At 38.2% G+C, this 15648-nt stretch overlaps 1 protein-coding gene across 1 annotated transcript; it reads right to left on the reverse strand.

Moving 5' to 3' along the window:
* Nucleotides 1-4359: 4359 nt before the first annotated feature.
* LOC127684941 (zinc finger protein 120-like) lies at nucleotides 4360-13073 on the reverse strand. The gene is made up of 6 exons (XM_052181700.1): nucleotides 13011-13073; nucleotides 7067-7193; nucleotides 6801-6861; nucleotides 6237-6326; nucleotides 5527-5744; nucleotides 4360-5016 (listed from the first exon to the last, which is right to left on the reverse strand). The coding sequence occupies exons 1-6, from the start codon at nucleotides 13071-13073 to the stop codon at nucleotides 4442-4444; spliced, it is 1134 nt and encodes a 377-aa protein (XP_052037660.1). The 3' UTR covers nucleotides 4360-4441.
* Between the last annotated feature and the right edge of the window lie 2575 nt (nucleotides 13074-15648).

Consider the following 15648-nt stretch of genomic DNA (forward strand, 5'->3'; position numbering starts at 1 on the left):
CATCGTCCAGTCTGGTATGCCTTCATTTATGTCATGATTTAAATACAAGCTTAGAAGATATTAAATCCCTCACTGTGCCCAAACAGTATTCTTCTCTATAATGATGACCCTGTACCTGTGCAGGAAGAACTGATTCATTCTGGATGGAAAATAAGCTTCAGCCTTTATTACTTTATTAATTGATTTTATTGCTAAAGGAAATAAACCCAAGTCCACAAGAAAAACAGTTTTGTCCACTTTAATAAAAGTAAAATTGCCTTGATTTAAGAAAAAAAAATGTTTTGCCTCATGGTAATGAGAAGCGTGCCTGCTCTTTCTGCTGTCTCTGAAGGTTCTACTTTGTCTCACTTTTGCTCTCTTGTGTTCTATTGTATTTTGCTATGCTTTAATTTCTTATTCTCTGTCTGCATTCTGTGTTTTCCTATTTCCCTTTCTAATGTCATCATTCCTACCTTTTCCTGTACCTGTTTTGAGGAGAATGGTTCACATGATTTTTCTAAGCATCCTATATTTTTTATGCTTACAACAGTTCACTTAATGTTCAGACATAAATTCAAATCATAACCTGAATAAGAGTTTACAACAGAGATGTTCTCACATGTTTCCATTAAGACTACTTACCTAACTATACATTTTGTGTCACTAGCTCCACAGTTTCTTTGAAAGTTAAAAGCTATAATTTTTACAACAAACAAGTAAAAAAAAAAAAAAAAAAACCGTGGGCTAGTGAGATGGCTCACCTGTTAATAGCACTGACTGCTCTTCCCTAGGTCCTGAGTTCAATTATCAGCAACCACATGGTGGCTCACAACCATCTGTAATGAGATCTGATGCCCTCTTCTTGTGTGTCTGAACTGGGGAGACTTCATTTTTAAGAATTGAATCTGAAGAAAATATTTTTTCACAGGCCCGGTTTTAAAACTTTGTACAGCCAGGCGATGGTAGCACACGACTGTAATCCCAGCACTTGGGAGGCAGAGGCAGGCAGATTTCTGAGTTCAAGGCCAGTCTGGTCTACAGAGTGAGTTCCAGGACAGCCATGGCTATACAGAGAAACCCTGTTTCGAAAAAACCGAATCCAAAAAAAAAAAAAAGAAAAGAAAAGAAAAAGAAAAGAAATAGAAAAGAAACTGCTAACACAAGGAGGGAAACTTCACCCTAGAAAAAGCAAGAAAGTAATCTTTCAACAAACTGAAAAAAAGATGCCCACACAAACATAATTCTACCTTTAACAACAAAAATAACAGGAAGTAATAATCATTTTTCCTTAATATTTCTTAACTTCCATGGACTCAATTACCCAATAATAATACATAGACTAACAGACTGGATAAATAGGACCCAGCCATTTACTGCATAAAGGAAACATACCTCAGTGAAGAAGACAAGCACTACCTCATAGTAAAAGGCTGAAAAAACAATTATCCAAGCAAATGGTCCCAAGAAACAATCTGGAGTAGCCATTCTAATATCAAATAAAATTGAACCTAACATTATCAAAAAATATAAGAAAGGGCACTTCATAGTGGTCAAAGGAACAATCTACTAAGATGAACTATTTTTTTCCTTTTTTTTGTTTTTGTTTTTTTTTTTTTGCTTGTTTTGTTTTGTTTTTTGGTTTTTTGGTTTTTTTGTTTTGTTTTTGTCCGAGACAAGACTTTTCTGTATTGTCCTGGGTGTCCTGGAACTCACTCTGTCGACCAGGCTGGCCCTTTATGATCCCTCTAAGACTTTTAACATTAAGGGCTGTGGGATTTTATCATAGTATTCTTTAACATACAATGACATGATCATCTGAGAATTTTCTCTTAGTTTGTTTATATAGTGGATTATATTATGGAAGACATTAATGTATTTTTGTATTTTGAACCAAGCCTGCACCCCTGGGATCAAGTCTACATGGTCAAGGTAAATTAAGGTTTTGATGTGTTCTTTGATTAGGTTTGCTAGCATTTTATTGAGTATTTTTGCATTTTCAGAAAGAAATTATTCTGGCCATCTTTTTTTCGGTTGAGCCTTTGGGTGATTTAGCTATTGGGTGATTTTGGCCTCATAGAATGAGTTTGACAGTGTTCCTTCTGTTTGTTTTATGGAATAACTTGCTAAGCATTGGTAATAGCTCTTAGTATTAGCATTGGTATTGGTATTGGTCAAATTCTATGCTAAAACTTTCTGGGTTTTTTTTTTTTTTTTGATTGAGAGATTTTTTTTGGCTTTGACTAAAAATTTCAATGAAATCTGTCAAATATTATCAAAAAATAGTTTTTGCAAATAAGTGGGATGGCTAACAAATTCAACATGTGAGCTCCCTCTGCTGGTTTGCAATAGGTGGTTATGTGACAAACATTTCCTGAGACAAATTTAATTTTCAGGAAAAGAGGAGCTGTGTTGGGTTTGCCTCTGGAGAGAAACACTGGGCATAAAGTGAAATGGCATAGGTGAAAGCAGTACTAGGAAGAGCAGGCACTTACTTTTCTGGATACAGAGGGTACTGGGCCCACATTTCATGATTACTGGGGTAAAGTACAGATACTGTGATTTTATATGTCCTCTGTCAAAGAACTGAGTACAGTGTTGGGCAGAGGAGTACTGGGGTTTACAATCTGACTTTGTTAGGGTCTCATTGGTGTGAACAGATACCATGACCAAACCAAGTGTTATAAAGGACAACATTTAATTGGTGCTGGCTTCCAGCTTCAGAGTTTCAGTCCATTATCATCACAGCAGGATCATGGCAGCATCGAGGCAGGCATTGTTCAGGAGTTGGTAATAGTTCTACATCATCTGAAGGCTGCTGCCAGATGACTGACTTCTAGGCAGCTAGTACAGGTGTATTAAAGCCCACACACACAAAGCCACACCTACTCCAATAAGGTCACACCATCTCTGCATCCCCAGGTTGAGGTCTATTTGATATTGGCAAATGGCGTTTTTGACATGTACTTGGGTTTAGTTTGAAAGATTTTATTGAGTATTTTTGCACTAATATGTGTAAGAAAAATTGGTCTGAAGTTCTCTTTCTTTGCTGGGTCTTGTGGAGTTTAGGTATCAGAGTAATTGCAGTTTCATAGAAAAAATTAGGTAGTGTTCCTACAGTTTCTGTTTGGTGGAATAGTTTGAGGAATATTGATATTAGCTCTTCTTTGACTGTCTGGTAGAAATCTGCCCTAAAACCATCTGGCCCCTATGTGTAGCCCTAGATGTCGTAGAACTCCATCTGGAGGCCAGGGTGGCATTGAGACACAGAGAGACATCTGCCTCTGACTGCCAAGTGCTCAGATTAGAGACATGCACCATTAGAGACATATACCTGACTGAAAATTTCAAAGAATAAGTAACGGAGACTCTATTTTAAAATCTCCTTAAATATGAAGAATATGCCTAGGTCAATAGACAGGTCTAAATTCCTCAACGCCGAGAAGAGAAATTTTGAGGATATGTCTGAATTTTGTAGGAGAGGGGATATAATTAGTCATGTCTACCAGGGCATCAGGATAGGAACAGTATTATTAAACATAAATATGATAATTAAACATTTATTTTTCTGTAACACAGTGGTTCCCCATCTTTGTAATGTTGCAACACTTTAAAACATGTTCTGATGATGTTTTGGACCCATCAATAAGATGCCAACAGCCAATGACTGGGCACAGGGTTGGACATTTAGAGCTGTACATTAGGACAGAGAGATTTGCCATGACCCAGGAGGACAGAGATGGGCAGACTTAGAACTCTGCAGGGGATCATCCAAAATGTAGGTGGAAAGTAAAAGTGGAGCATTGAGGGGCATTCCAAAAGCATCTTGGGCAGCAAGAACAATTGGCTTCATAGAAAATGAACAGGCAACTAAGCTGAAGACAGATTTAGAGGTGTTCTGTCAGGAGTACCAGAGAAAAGGAAATGCTAGCCACGGAAGTCTTCGCTGTGACCAGGCACTGAGCAAAATGACAAGTTAAAAATGGACTATTGCTTGTGTGTCATTCATTCCGTGGACACTTAGTCATCAGAGAAATGCAAATAAAAAGGATGCTGATATTCCACCTTACACCCATCAGAACAGCTAAGATAAAAAAGTCAAGGGACAGCACAGGCTGGCAAGGATGTGGAGCAAGGGGAACACTTCTCCATTGCTGGTGGGAGTGAGAATTTGTAGAACCTCTCTGGAAATAAATTTGCCAGTTTCTTAGTTAATTGGGAATAATTCTACTCTGGACACAACCATACAACTCCTGGACATATACCCAACCTATGTTCTACCATACCACAGGACACCTACTCCATTATGATCAAAGGAACTTTATTTGTAATACCAGAAACTGGAAACCATCCAGATATCTCTCAGCAGACAAAAGAGTAAAAAAAAAAATGTTTCATTTATACAATGGAATACAATGCAGTTATTAAAAACAAGGACAACAAGGATTAACAACATTGATTGCATTCATGGGGTTTCTCTCCTGTATGAGTTATGCGTTCTTTTATGATATGTGAATCCAGATAGACTTGAAAAAGTTTTGCCACATTGATGACATTCATAGGGTTTCTCTCCAGTATGTTTTCTTTTGTGTGTTTGGAGCTCACAGTTATGTGCAAAGGCTTTACCACACTGGTTACATTGAAAAGGTTTCTCTCCAGTATGTACTCTTTTATGTGTTACAAGATTACTATTTCGTGCAAAGACTTTACCACATTGGTTACATTCAAAAGGTTTCTCTCCAGTATGTATTCTTTTATGTGTTAGAAGATTACCATTTTGTGCAAAGGCTTTACCACACTGGTTACATTCAAAAGGTTTCTCTCCAGTATGTATTCTTTTATGTGTTAGAAGATTACCCATATTTCTAAAGGCTTTATCACATTGGTTACATTCAAAATGTTTCTCTCCAGTATGTGTTTTTTTATGTGTTAGAAGAGTACTATTTTGTGCAAAGGCTTTACCACATTGGTTACATTCAAAAGGTTTCTCTCCAGTATGTATTATTGTATGTGTTAGGAGATGACAGTCTCTTGCAAAGGCTTTACCACATTGGTTACATTTGAAAGGTTTCTCTCCACTGTGTGTGCTTTTATGTCTTAGGAGATGGCAGTTACTTGAAAAGGCTTTACCACATTGGTTACACTGAAAAGGTTTCTGTCCAGTATGTATTCTTTTATGTGTTAGAAGACTACTATTTTGTGCAAAGGCTTTACCACATTGGTTACATTCAAAAGGTTTCTCTCCAGTATGTGTTCTTCTATGCATTTGAAGATGACTTTTAACTCTAAAGGCTTTACCACACTGATGACACACATGTGGTTTCTCTCCTGTGTGTAAACTTTTGTGATATAACAAACCATTCAGATGTGAAAAGTGTTTGCCACATTGGCTACATTCATAACGCTTCTCTCCAGTATGTGTTCTTTTATGTTTTTGGAGATTACTGTTTTTTAAAAAGGCTTTACCACAATGGTTACATTCAAAACCTTTCCGGCCAGTATGTACCCTTTGATGAGTTTGAAGATAGCTGTAAGATACAAAATCTTTACCACATTGGTTACACTCATAGGTTTTCTCTCCATCAACTCTTGTTTTATGTATTTGGAGACTACTGTGATATGCAAAGGCTTCAAAATGTTGGACACCTTCATAGGGTTTCTCTCCAGTATGAATTCTTTCTTGTCTTAGGTTATGACTCTGAAATGAAAAGGCTTGCCCACGCTGAAAAATCTCAGAGGGTTGCTGTTCAGTATGACTTCTTTCATGCCTGCAAAGACAATTGGCACATGTGAAAGATTTCTCACATTCTAAACATATATAAATCTTTTCATCTGTGTGAATAAGGTTTACAATTTGGACTAATTGTCAAGGAACCTGATCTCAATGTATTTCCACTTTGTTTACAGCCATGGAGTTCCCCCTCACTGTGGGTTCTTTTGCATCTTTGAAGACACATGCGAAGGGAAGGACACTGATGACATGGCTCACATTTATGGCACCTTTTCCTATAGGAGTTTATTCACATATTTGAAGAGAACAGGAAGATCTCAGAACTTTACTACCCTTACTTCATTCATAAACTTTGCTATTGTGTGAGTAATACTACATTTGCAAAGTGAACCAAGGGAAACAGAAGAATATGTATTCCTAGTACTCATAGAGATATTGTACAGCGTGATTATTTTAAATACCCCTAGTAAGTAGGAAAACTAAATATTTGTAAATTTCTAGTATACTCAATGTAGGGAGTATTACATACCTTCTAATAGTGCAGGAGAGGGACGGGTTGTTGCTTCCTTCAATATACCTATATTCACGTGGCTTGTATCCATTATAACTAATGACATTCCTATTAAAAAATGAGTAATATAGGGATTAAGGTTTCTCCACAACTGCTTTATTGAGTCTTATAAACTGTCCATCTCACAAAATCTGGCAACATTATTAAAATTATATGATTGTCACCAGCTTTAGTATGAATATTTGTTTATTAGAGGTTTTTGGATATAAACTTACTACCTATTCCATGTATCTTTTGCAATATCTAAGTGGTAGGAGATTAATTCTACAGCATAACTCTATTGGGCTGAGATTCAAATGGTGAGATGTGTTAAGGCATTATTTTCTCGTCTTTGTACATAACCAAGTGCCTTGCAAACATAAATTAGATACCTGACATTGTTGTACATGATTTTATAAGAATTTAATAATCATCAATAACCTAAAGTCATTTTTTTAATCATCTTGCTTTCCTTTAAATATTTGAGGATGTAATAAAATTTCTTAGGACACATATTCTTATCAGGTTGCACATGAATGTTACCTTTCATATCTTCTAGATCTTTGAAAGAGTTCTTCAGTATTATGATCTTCCCAAACGTAGCCTAAAATATAGTTCCAGAGAGTGTATGCTGCATTACTGGAAGTTACACAAAATTTAAGGTACTAAATTCAGTGAACTTTAGAACCATGATTGTTTATTGCTCTCATTCTTCATCATTTTCAACTGAAATTACAGAAAGAAATAATAATAACAAAGTAAGAGTTGCCCCTACATTTTAAAAAGTGAAAGGAAATTTACTGCCTTACCTATAGCAGTCAGATTCTCATAGGTCTCTAGCATCACATCTTTGTACAGCCTCTTCTGGGAAGGATCCAGCAAAGCCCACTCTTCCTGTGTGAAGTTCACATGCACATCTTCATAGGTGAGTATACCCTAAAATATTCCATACATGTGGACATTAGAGAATATATTGCTGAGAATATTTTAAATGTATACTTTATTGAGAATACAGTCATATGATTCCGGTATTTCCTCTACTTGATCCATGACACAAATACTCTAATATAATCAAGGCATTTTAGAAGGAAACTGAATAATGAATGAGGTTCACCTGTCATTTCTGCACCCTGTGAGTAGGAATGTCAATGCCTTCCACATGGAATGCCAATTAACACACATACAGACACACAAGCATACACTTCAACAGTGCTGAGCACGCATCAGATAAACTGTATGAATAAATATTAACCAAAAAAACCCTTATGAGCATGCTGGGTGTATTCACTCCTGCCAGTATTAATCCCAGTAGACAGGAGGCAGACACGGGTACATGTCATTGAGGTGGATGTCAGCCTGGTACAAAATAGTTATTCCAGGACAGCAACAGGTACATAATGAGACACTAACTCCCTTGCTAAAATCAATCAATTGATCAATCAATCAAACAAAAACATAAAAAGAACTCAAAGATCTTCACTTAAGTTCTTACAAATAATTATACATTCACTCCAAGTCTGCATTCTTACGCCAAAAATCTTAAGTGACCCAGGTTCAACAGTAAAATTATTAAGATCTTGATAAAAGGTGATGTATGTTCAAACATTTACAAATGGACCAATGAAAATATTAGCTATATAACATTAATCATGAATCAGCAACATAGGGCAGGAGAGGTAGCTCACCAGAGGTATTCTGTGTCTACCAAATAAGTGGATTAAATTGCCAATATTTATATGGAGGAGCACAACTGTCCACTGCACCAAGTTCAGGAGGTCTGAGACTATCTTCTTCCTACTGTAAACATCAGGCACACAAGATGAACATATTCATGCATATATAAAAAATATTCATATTCATTCAAAAAATTCAAAACAAGCCTCACAGGCAGTAATCTTGCCACACATCTGCAATCCAATGGAACATACAAGTAATGACACCAACACATGACATCTCGAGAAACATAATATACTCTCTACCATGTTTCAAAATTCAGTGAAGTTCGTACACCAGCATATACTTATATGTACCAAAACTACATTCTTAATTCATCTGCTAATAATTGAAAAACAAAACAGATCTTCTCCTGCCACTGAGCAGAAAGTTCCCACAACAGCAAGTCCTGGGTACCCCAACATACCAGAAAAGCAAGATTTGGGTTTAAAATCACAGCTCATGATGCTCAAAGAGGGCTTCAAGAAGGACATAAATAGCACCCCTAAAGAAATTCATAGGTAAACAGGAAAAATACCCTTAAAGAATTACAGGAAAGGACAACAAAACCGGTGCAGGAATTGAACAAAAAACATCCAGGATCTAAAAGAAGAGGTAGAAATAATGAAGAAATAATGAAGGGAAACAACTCTAGACATAGAAAGTCTAGGAATGAAGTCAGGAGTCATGGATGCAAGCATCAAAAACAGAAAAAAAAAAAAAAGAGAAAGACCAGAGAATCTCAGATGCAGAAGATCCCATAGAAAGCATTGAAACAACAGTCAAAGAAAATGCAAACTACAAAAGGCTCCTGACCCAAAACATCCAAGAAATCCAGAGAACACCAAACATAAGGATTATAGGTATGGAGGAGAGTGAAGATTTTCAAGGGCCAGTACATATCTTCAACAAAATTATAGAAGAAAACTTCCAAGCTGGGTGGCCGTGGCACACGCTTGTAATCCCAGGACCCTGGGAGTCAGAGGCAGGTGGATTTGAGTTCAAGGCCAGCCTTGTCTACAGAGTGAGTTCCAGGACAGCCAGCGCTATACAGAGACACCCTGTCTCGAAAAAACCAAATCCAAAAAACCAAAAAACAAACAAACAAAAAAAAAACCACAAAAAATACAACCAAACCAAACCAAAACCAAAACAAAAGAACAATAAAACAAAACTTCCCTAACCTAAAGGAAGAGATTCCTTTTTGTTTTTTTTTGTTTTGTTTTGTTTTGTTTTGTTTGTTGTTGTTGTTGTTGCTGCTGCTGTTTTTTTGAGATGGGGTTTCTCCCTATAGCTCTGGCTGTCCTGGAACTCACTCTGTAGACAAGGCTGGCCTCAACCTCAGAAATCCCCCTGCCTCTGCCTCCCAAGTGCTGGAATTAAAGGCATGCACGACCACAGCCTGGCAAGAAAAAGATTCCTATGAATACACAAGAAGCCTACAGAATTCCAAATAGACTGGACCAGAAAAGAAATTCCTCCTGTCATATAATAATCAAAACACCAAATGCACTAAACAAAGAAAGAATATTAAAAGCAGTAAGGGAAAAAAGCCAACTAACATATAAAGACAGACTTACCAGAATTATACCAGACTTCTCAGGAGAGACTATAAAAGCCAGAAGTTCCTGGGCATCCCATTTCCTTTTGCTGAGTGTCATATAGACACTAAGAGAACACAAATGCAAACCCAGGCTACTTTACGCAGCTAATCTCTCAATTACCATAGATGTAGAATCCACGGTATTCCATGACAAAAACAAATTTACACAATATCTTTCCACAAATACAGCCCTTCAAAGAATAATAAAAGGAAAACACCAATAAAAGGAGGGAAACTACACACCAGAAAAAGCAAGAACTTAATCTTTTAAAAAACCAAAAATAAAGGACAATCACACAAACATAAGCCCACCTCTAATAAGAAAGTAACAGGAACTGGGGGGGGGGGTGGTGGCACACACCTGTAATTCCAGCACTTGGGAGGCAGAGACAAGCGGATTTCTAAGTTCGAAGCCAGCCTGGTCTACACAGAGAAACCCTGTCTCAAAAAACTGAAGGAAAAACAAGAAAAAGAAAAATAACACGAAGCAACAATCACTTCTCCTTAATATCTCTTAATATCAATGGAATCAATTCTCCAATACAAAGACATAGACTAACAGACTGGATACATAAGCACGACCCAACATTTTGCTGCATACAGGAAACCCAACTCACTCAGAAAGATACACTACCTCAGAGTAAAAGGGTAGAAAACAATTTGCCTAAGAAATGGTCCCAAGAAAAAAGTTGCTGTAGCTATCCTAATAGAGAATAAAATCAACTTTCAAACTAAAGTAATCAAAAAAGACAGAAGGACACTTCATAATCAAAGGAAAAATCTACCAAGATGAACTCTCAAATCTGAAGATATATTCTTCAAAAACAAAGGAACCCACATTCATATAAGAAACTTTAATAAAGCTCAAAGCTCACATTGAGCCCCACACAATAATAGTGGGAGACTTCAACACCCCACTCTCATCAATGGACAGATCAGGGAAACACAAACTAAATAGAGAAACCGTGAAAAAAACAGAAGTTATGAACCAAATGGATTTAACAGATATCTAGAGAACATTTTTTCCTAAAACAAAAGAATATACCTACTTCTCAGCACCTTACAGTACTTTTTCCAAAACTGACCATATACTCGGTCACAAAACAGACCTCTGCAAATATAAGAAGACTGAAATAATTCCATGCACCCTATCAGATCACCATCGACTAAGGCTGGTCTTCATTAACAACAAAAACAACAGAAAGTCCACATACATATGGAAACTGATCAACACTCTACTCAACTATAACTCAGTCAAGGAAGAAAGGAAGAAAGGAAGAAAGGAAGAAAGGAAGAAAGGAAGAAAGGAAGAAAGGAAGAAAGGAAAAAAGAAAGAAAGAAAGAAAGAAAGAAAGAAAGAAAGAAAGAAAGAAAGAAAGAAAGAAAGAAAGAAAGAAAGAAAGGACTGTTTAGGCTGGGCTGTGGTGGCATATGCTTTTAATCCCAGCACTTGGGAGGCAGAGGCAGGTGGGTTTCTGAGTTCGAGGCCAGCCTGGTCTACAGAGTGAGTTATAGGATAGCCAAGGTTATACAGAGAAGCACTGTCTCGACAAAACCAAAACAACAACAACAAGAAAGACTCTTTAGAATTTAATGAAAAGGAAGGCACAACATACCCAAATTTATGGGACACAATGAAAGCAGTGCTAAGAGGAAAACACATAGCTCTGAGTGCCTCAACAAAGAAACTGGAAAGAAAATACAATAACAGCTTAATAGCACAGCTGAAGGCACTAGAATAAAGAGAAGCAAAAACACACAAGAGGAGTAGACGGCAGGAAATTATCAAACTCCGGGATGAAATCAACCAAGCACAAACAAAAAGAACTATATAAAGAATTAATCAAACCAGGAGCTGGTTCTTTTAAAAAAAAACCCAACAAGATAGATAAACCCTTAGCCAAACTAACCAGAGGATGCAGGGACAGTATCTAAATCAACGAAATAAGAAATGAGAAGGGAGACATAAAAACAGATACTGAAGAAATCCAAAAAATCATCAGATCCTACTACAAAAGTCTATACTCAAAAAAAGTGGAATGTCTAGATGAAATGGACAATTTTCTAGACAGATACCAGGTACCAAAGTTAAATCAGGATCAGATAAATGATCTAAGCAATCCCATAACCGCTAAAGAAATAGTGCACGCCTGTAATCCCAGCACTCTCGGAGGCAGAGGCAGGAAGGGAGATCTGAGTTCGAGGTCAGCCTGCTCTACGAGTGAGCTCCAGGACAGGCAGGGCTATATATACTGAGAAACCCTGTCTAAAAAAAACCAAATCAAGTAAAAAAAAAATTGAAGAAGCTATTAATAGTCTCCCAACCTAAAGAAGCTCAGGACCAGATGGGTTAAATGTAGTTTTACCAGACCTTAAAAGAAGACTGAACTACTGGTGGTGGTGTGCCATGCCTGTAATCCGAGCATTCCATGAGTCAGAGTCGGTATTTCTGAGTTCGAGGCCAGTCTGGTCTACAGAGTGAGCTTCAGGACAGCCAGAGCTATACAGAGAAACACTGTCTTGGAAAAAAAAAAACAAATCCAAAATATGAAAAAAACAAATAATAATAATAATAATAGTAGTAGTAATAATAATAATAATAATAATAATAATAATGAACTAAACAGAGAATTCACAAACAGAGGAAACTTCAATGACTGAGATGCACCTAAATAAATGTTCAAAGTCCTTAGTGACCAAAGAATGCAAATCAAATCAACCCTGAGATTACACCTTAAAACAATCAGAATGGCTAAGATCAAAACCTCAGGTAGCAACATTGTTGGGAAGGATGTGGAGAAAGAGTAACACTCCTCCATTGCTGGTGGGATTGCAAACGGGTTCAAACACCCTGGAAATCAGTCTGGAGGTTCCTCAGAAAATTGGAAAGAGATCTACCTGCAGATCCAGCAATACCATTCTTGGGAATATAGCCAAAAGATGCCCCACCATGTCAGAGGGGACCACGTTCCATGACTATGTTCATGGCGGTCTTTTTTGTGAGAGTCAGAAACTGGAAACAACCTACAAGTCCCATGACAGAAAAATGGATAGAGAAATTGTGGTTCATTTACACAGTGGAATAATACTCAGCTATGAAGGACTACAAAGAGATCTTACACCAACACATTAAATGCTAAGGGTAGATCATCTAGAAGATAATAAAGAAACGAGGGCTCTTGGGTTTGGAATTTTGCAAAGAATTTTTCTCCACACAAGCTCCAAAAGTTTATTATGGAGGGAGACACAGACTCCATAATAATGTTATTCACACACCATCTATGGATTAAAGGAGAGACTAGAACCACATAGGACCTCACAAGCAGCCATAGCTCTGGGTGCTGCTTACAATCCAGCTGCTGGGAAGACCCACCACACGTGCACCCTTTGCTAAGCTGCTTGTTCTTCCCCTTTATCAGAGATGACCCTGCACTTACCATGTCTGCAGTTTTGAGCTTCTTGTTCCTCCCCTTTATGAGAGATGACCCTCCACTTAACATGTCTGAAGTTTTGAGCTTGTCTGAGCTCCCTCAGAGCACCCAGAAGACACACTCAGAACAAAACAGGCAGGACAAAGCATGCCTACTCAGTTACAGAGAGGAAATCTCAGTCTTGGGAACAGGAAGAGCCTCCTCCTCTAATGACTGGCAGGGCCGTGTGGAGGTTTTGATTGGCTAATAAGTCTCGAGTGACAGGAGTACTACCCTTAGGGTTAGAGTGGACTGAAAAGAAACTACTCAGTGGTTCCAGCCTGAAACCAATCCTTTTCCAGATCTGCAGATTTACATCTCAGTAGCACTAGTGCCTTCCCTCCAATACTCTACCTGTGTACCCGCCCACCGAGCCCTAGAAGAACCCATAACTCCAGGTCCCTGCTGTTAAGTCTCCTGCTTCTAGCCTTGTAGCCAGTGATCCAGTGCTGAGCTCTTTGCTAATTTGGACCTCACCTGAGCTCCAGTCACAGCACTCAGCAGGCACTTACCCTTCCTAGCCTGGCATCAGGGTGGATAGCTTCCGTATCCATCACTCAACATTTAGTGCAGTTGTCAATGTGTCCCACAACTGGATCGGGCCCCAGAATATACCAACTAAAGAGAGATTGTCAGTAACAAGATATTGTTTAGTGCCTTCAGGCTGGGTTCACTTAAACGGCAAGTACTTTTCACCTGATAGTTCTGAGACAACCCTCAGAGCAAAGCAGGCAACACATGGTAAACACTGTGGAGCACTATTGTTAACCAGCACCTCTTCCTCAGTGGGTCTGAAAACAAACAACAACAACAAACTCACAGCTGCATTAGTAAAGGTTCTCCTGGTGAACAAAATGATAGAATGAGTCTCTCTCTATAATGTAGCAAATGTATTTATTAGAATGGCTCTTAGGCTGTGGTTCAACTAATCCAAAACTGGCTTTCAACCAATGGAAAGTTGAAGAATCCAATAGTTGTTCAGGCTGTGTTTAGATGTCTCAGCTGTTCTTCAGCATATACCTGAATTTCAAAGAGATAGGCTCTAATGCAGCAAAATAAATAAATTAATTAATTAAATAAATAAAATGAATTTGCTCTCTGGAGGTAGGACAAGCAGAAAAAGTGAAAGATCTGCCATCTTCAATATCCTTTGTGTAGGTAGATTGCTATCAGAAGCTTTGGCCTAATTTAAAGGTGAATCTTTTCACCTCGAGAGATCCAGATTAAGATTTTTCTCAGGTTCAAAAATAAAATTAAGAAAAATCCCACACAGTACCCAACTCTTTGGATTTTAGTTAATTCAAGATGCGGCCCATTAAATTGCCAATATTTGCATGGAGAAGCACAACTGTCCACTAGACCAAATTCAGGTGGTCTGAGACGATTTTCTGCCTTCTGTGAGCATCAGGCACACAATATGAACATATTCATGCACATAGGGAAATATTCATATTCATTCAAAAAATTCAAACAAGCCCCACAGGCAGTAATCTCGCCCACATCTGCAATCTAATGGAACATACAGGTAATGAAAACATCTCGAGAAACATAATATACTCTCTACCACGTTTCAAAATTCAGTTAATTTCATACACCAGCATGTGCTTCTATGTACCAACACTAAGTTCATCTGCTAATAATTGAAAAACAAAACATCTCTCCTGCGACTGAGCAGACAGGTACATCCAGTAACGCAGGGAACACCAGAGTGCCAGAAAAGCTGAAACAGGGTCTGCCAGGGCCACACCTACACATAGGAGCTGGGCAGGGCCAGAACTCTGTGCTGGGGGAGAACATATCACCCAAGGGTGCTGAGCCAGCCTTGCAGGCCTACAGGAGGGACAAGCACCAGCCAGAGCCAACAGGACCAATTAACACCAGAGATAACCAGATGGCAAAAGGCAAACATTGGAATGTTACCAACAGAAATCAAGGAAACATTGCATCATCTGAACCCTATTCTCCCACAACAGAAAGTCTTGGATTCCCCAACATACCAGAAAAGCAAGATTGGGATTCAAAAATCACAGCTCATGATGGGGAAAGAGGGCTTCAAGAAAGACAAAAATAACACCCTTAAAGAAATTCACATGCAAACAGGAAAAGGGCCTGAAAGAATTACTGGAAAGGAAAACAAAACCAGTGCAGGAACTGAACAAAAACATCCAGGATCTAAAAGTAGAGGTAAAAACAATAAAGAAATAACGAAGAAAAACAACTCTGGACATAGAAAGTCTAGGAAAGAAGTCAGGAGTCATGGATGCAAGCATCAACAACAGAAAAAAAGAGAGAGAAGAGACACTCTCAGATACAGAAGATCCCATAGAAAGAATTGAAACAACAGTCAAAGAACATGCAAAATACAAAAAGCTCCTGACCCAAAACATGAGGAAATCCAGAGAAGACCAAATCTAAGGATTATAGCTGTAGAGGAGAGTGAAGATATTCAAGGGCCAGTAAATATCTTCAACAAAATTATAGAAGAAAACTTCCAAGCTGGGTGGTGGAGGCACATGCCTGTAATCCCAGCAATCTGGGAGGCAGAGGTAGGTGGTATTTATGTTCGAGGCCAGCCTGGTCTACAGAGTGAGTTTCAGGACAGCCA

This window comes from Apodemus sylvaticus, chromosome 5 (assembly GCF_947179515.1).
Source record: "Apodemus sylvaticus chromosome 5, mApoSyl1.1, whole genome shotgun sequence".
Classification (NCBI taxonomy): domain Eukaryota; kingdom Metazoa; phylum Chordata; class Mammalia; order Rodentia; family Muridae; genus Apodemus; species Apodemus sylvaticus.

What these genes read in the sequence shown, in the direction of transcription:
- LOC127684941 (XM_052181700.1), bottom strand. Translation starts at nt 13,073, where the DNA reads ATGTTAAGTGGAGGGTCATCTCTCATAAAGGGGAGGAACAAGAAGCTC. An exon ending in AGCTCAAAACTGCAGACATG is followed by an intron (nt 7,194 to 13,010) that starts GTAAGTGCAGGG and finishes GGAATATTTTAG; the next exon opens with GGTATACTCACCTATGAAGA. An exon ending in AGATCTAGAAGATATGAAAG is followed by an intron (nt 6,327 to 6,800) that starts GTAACATTCATG and finishes ATTTTTTAATAG; the next exon opens with GAATGTCATTAGTTATAATG.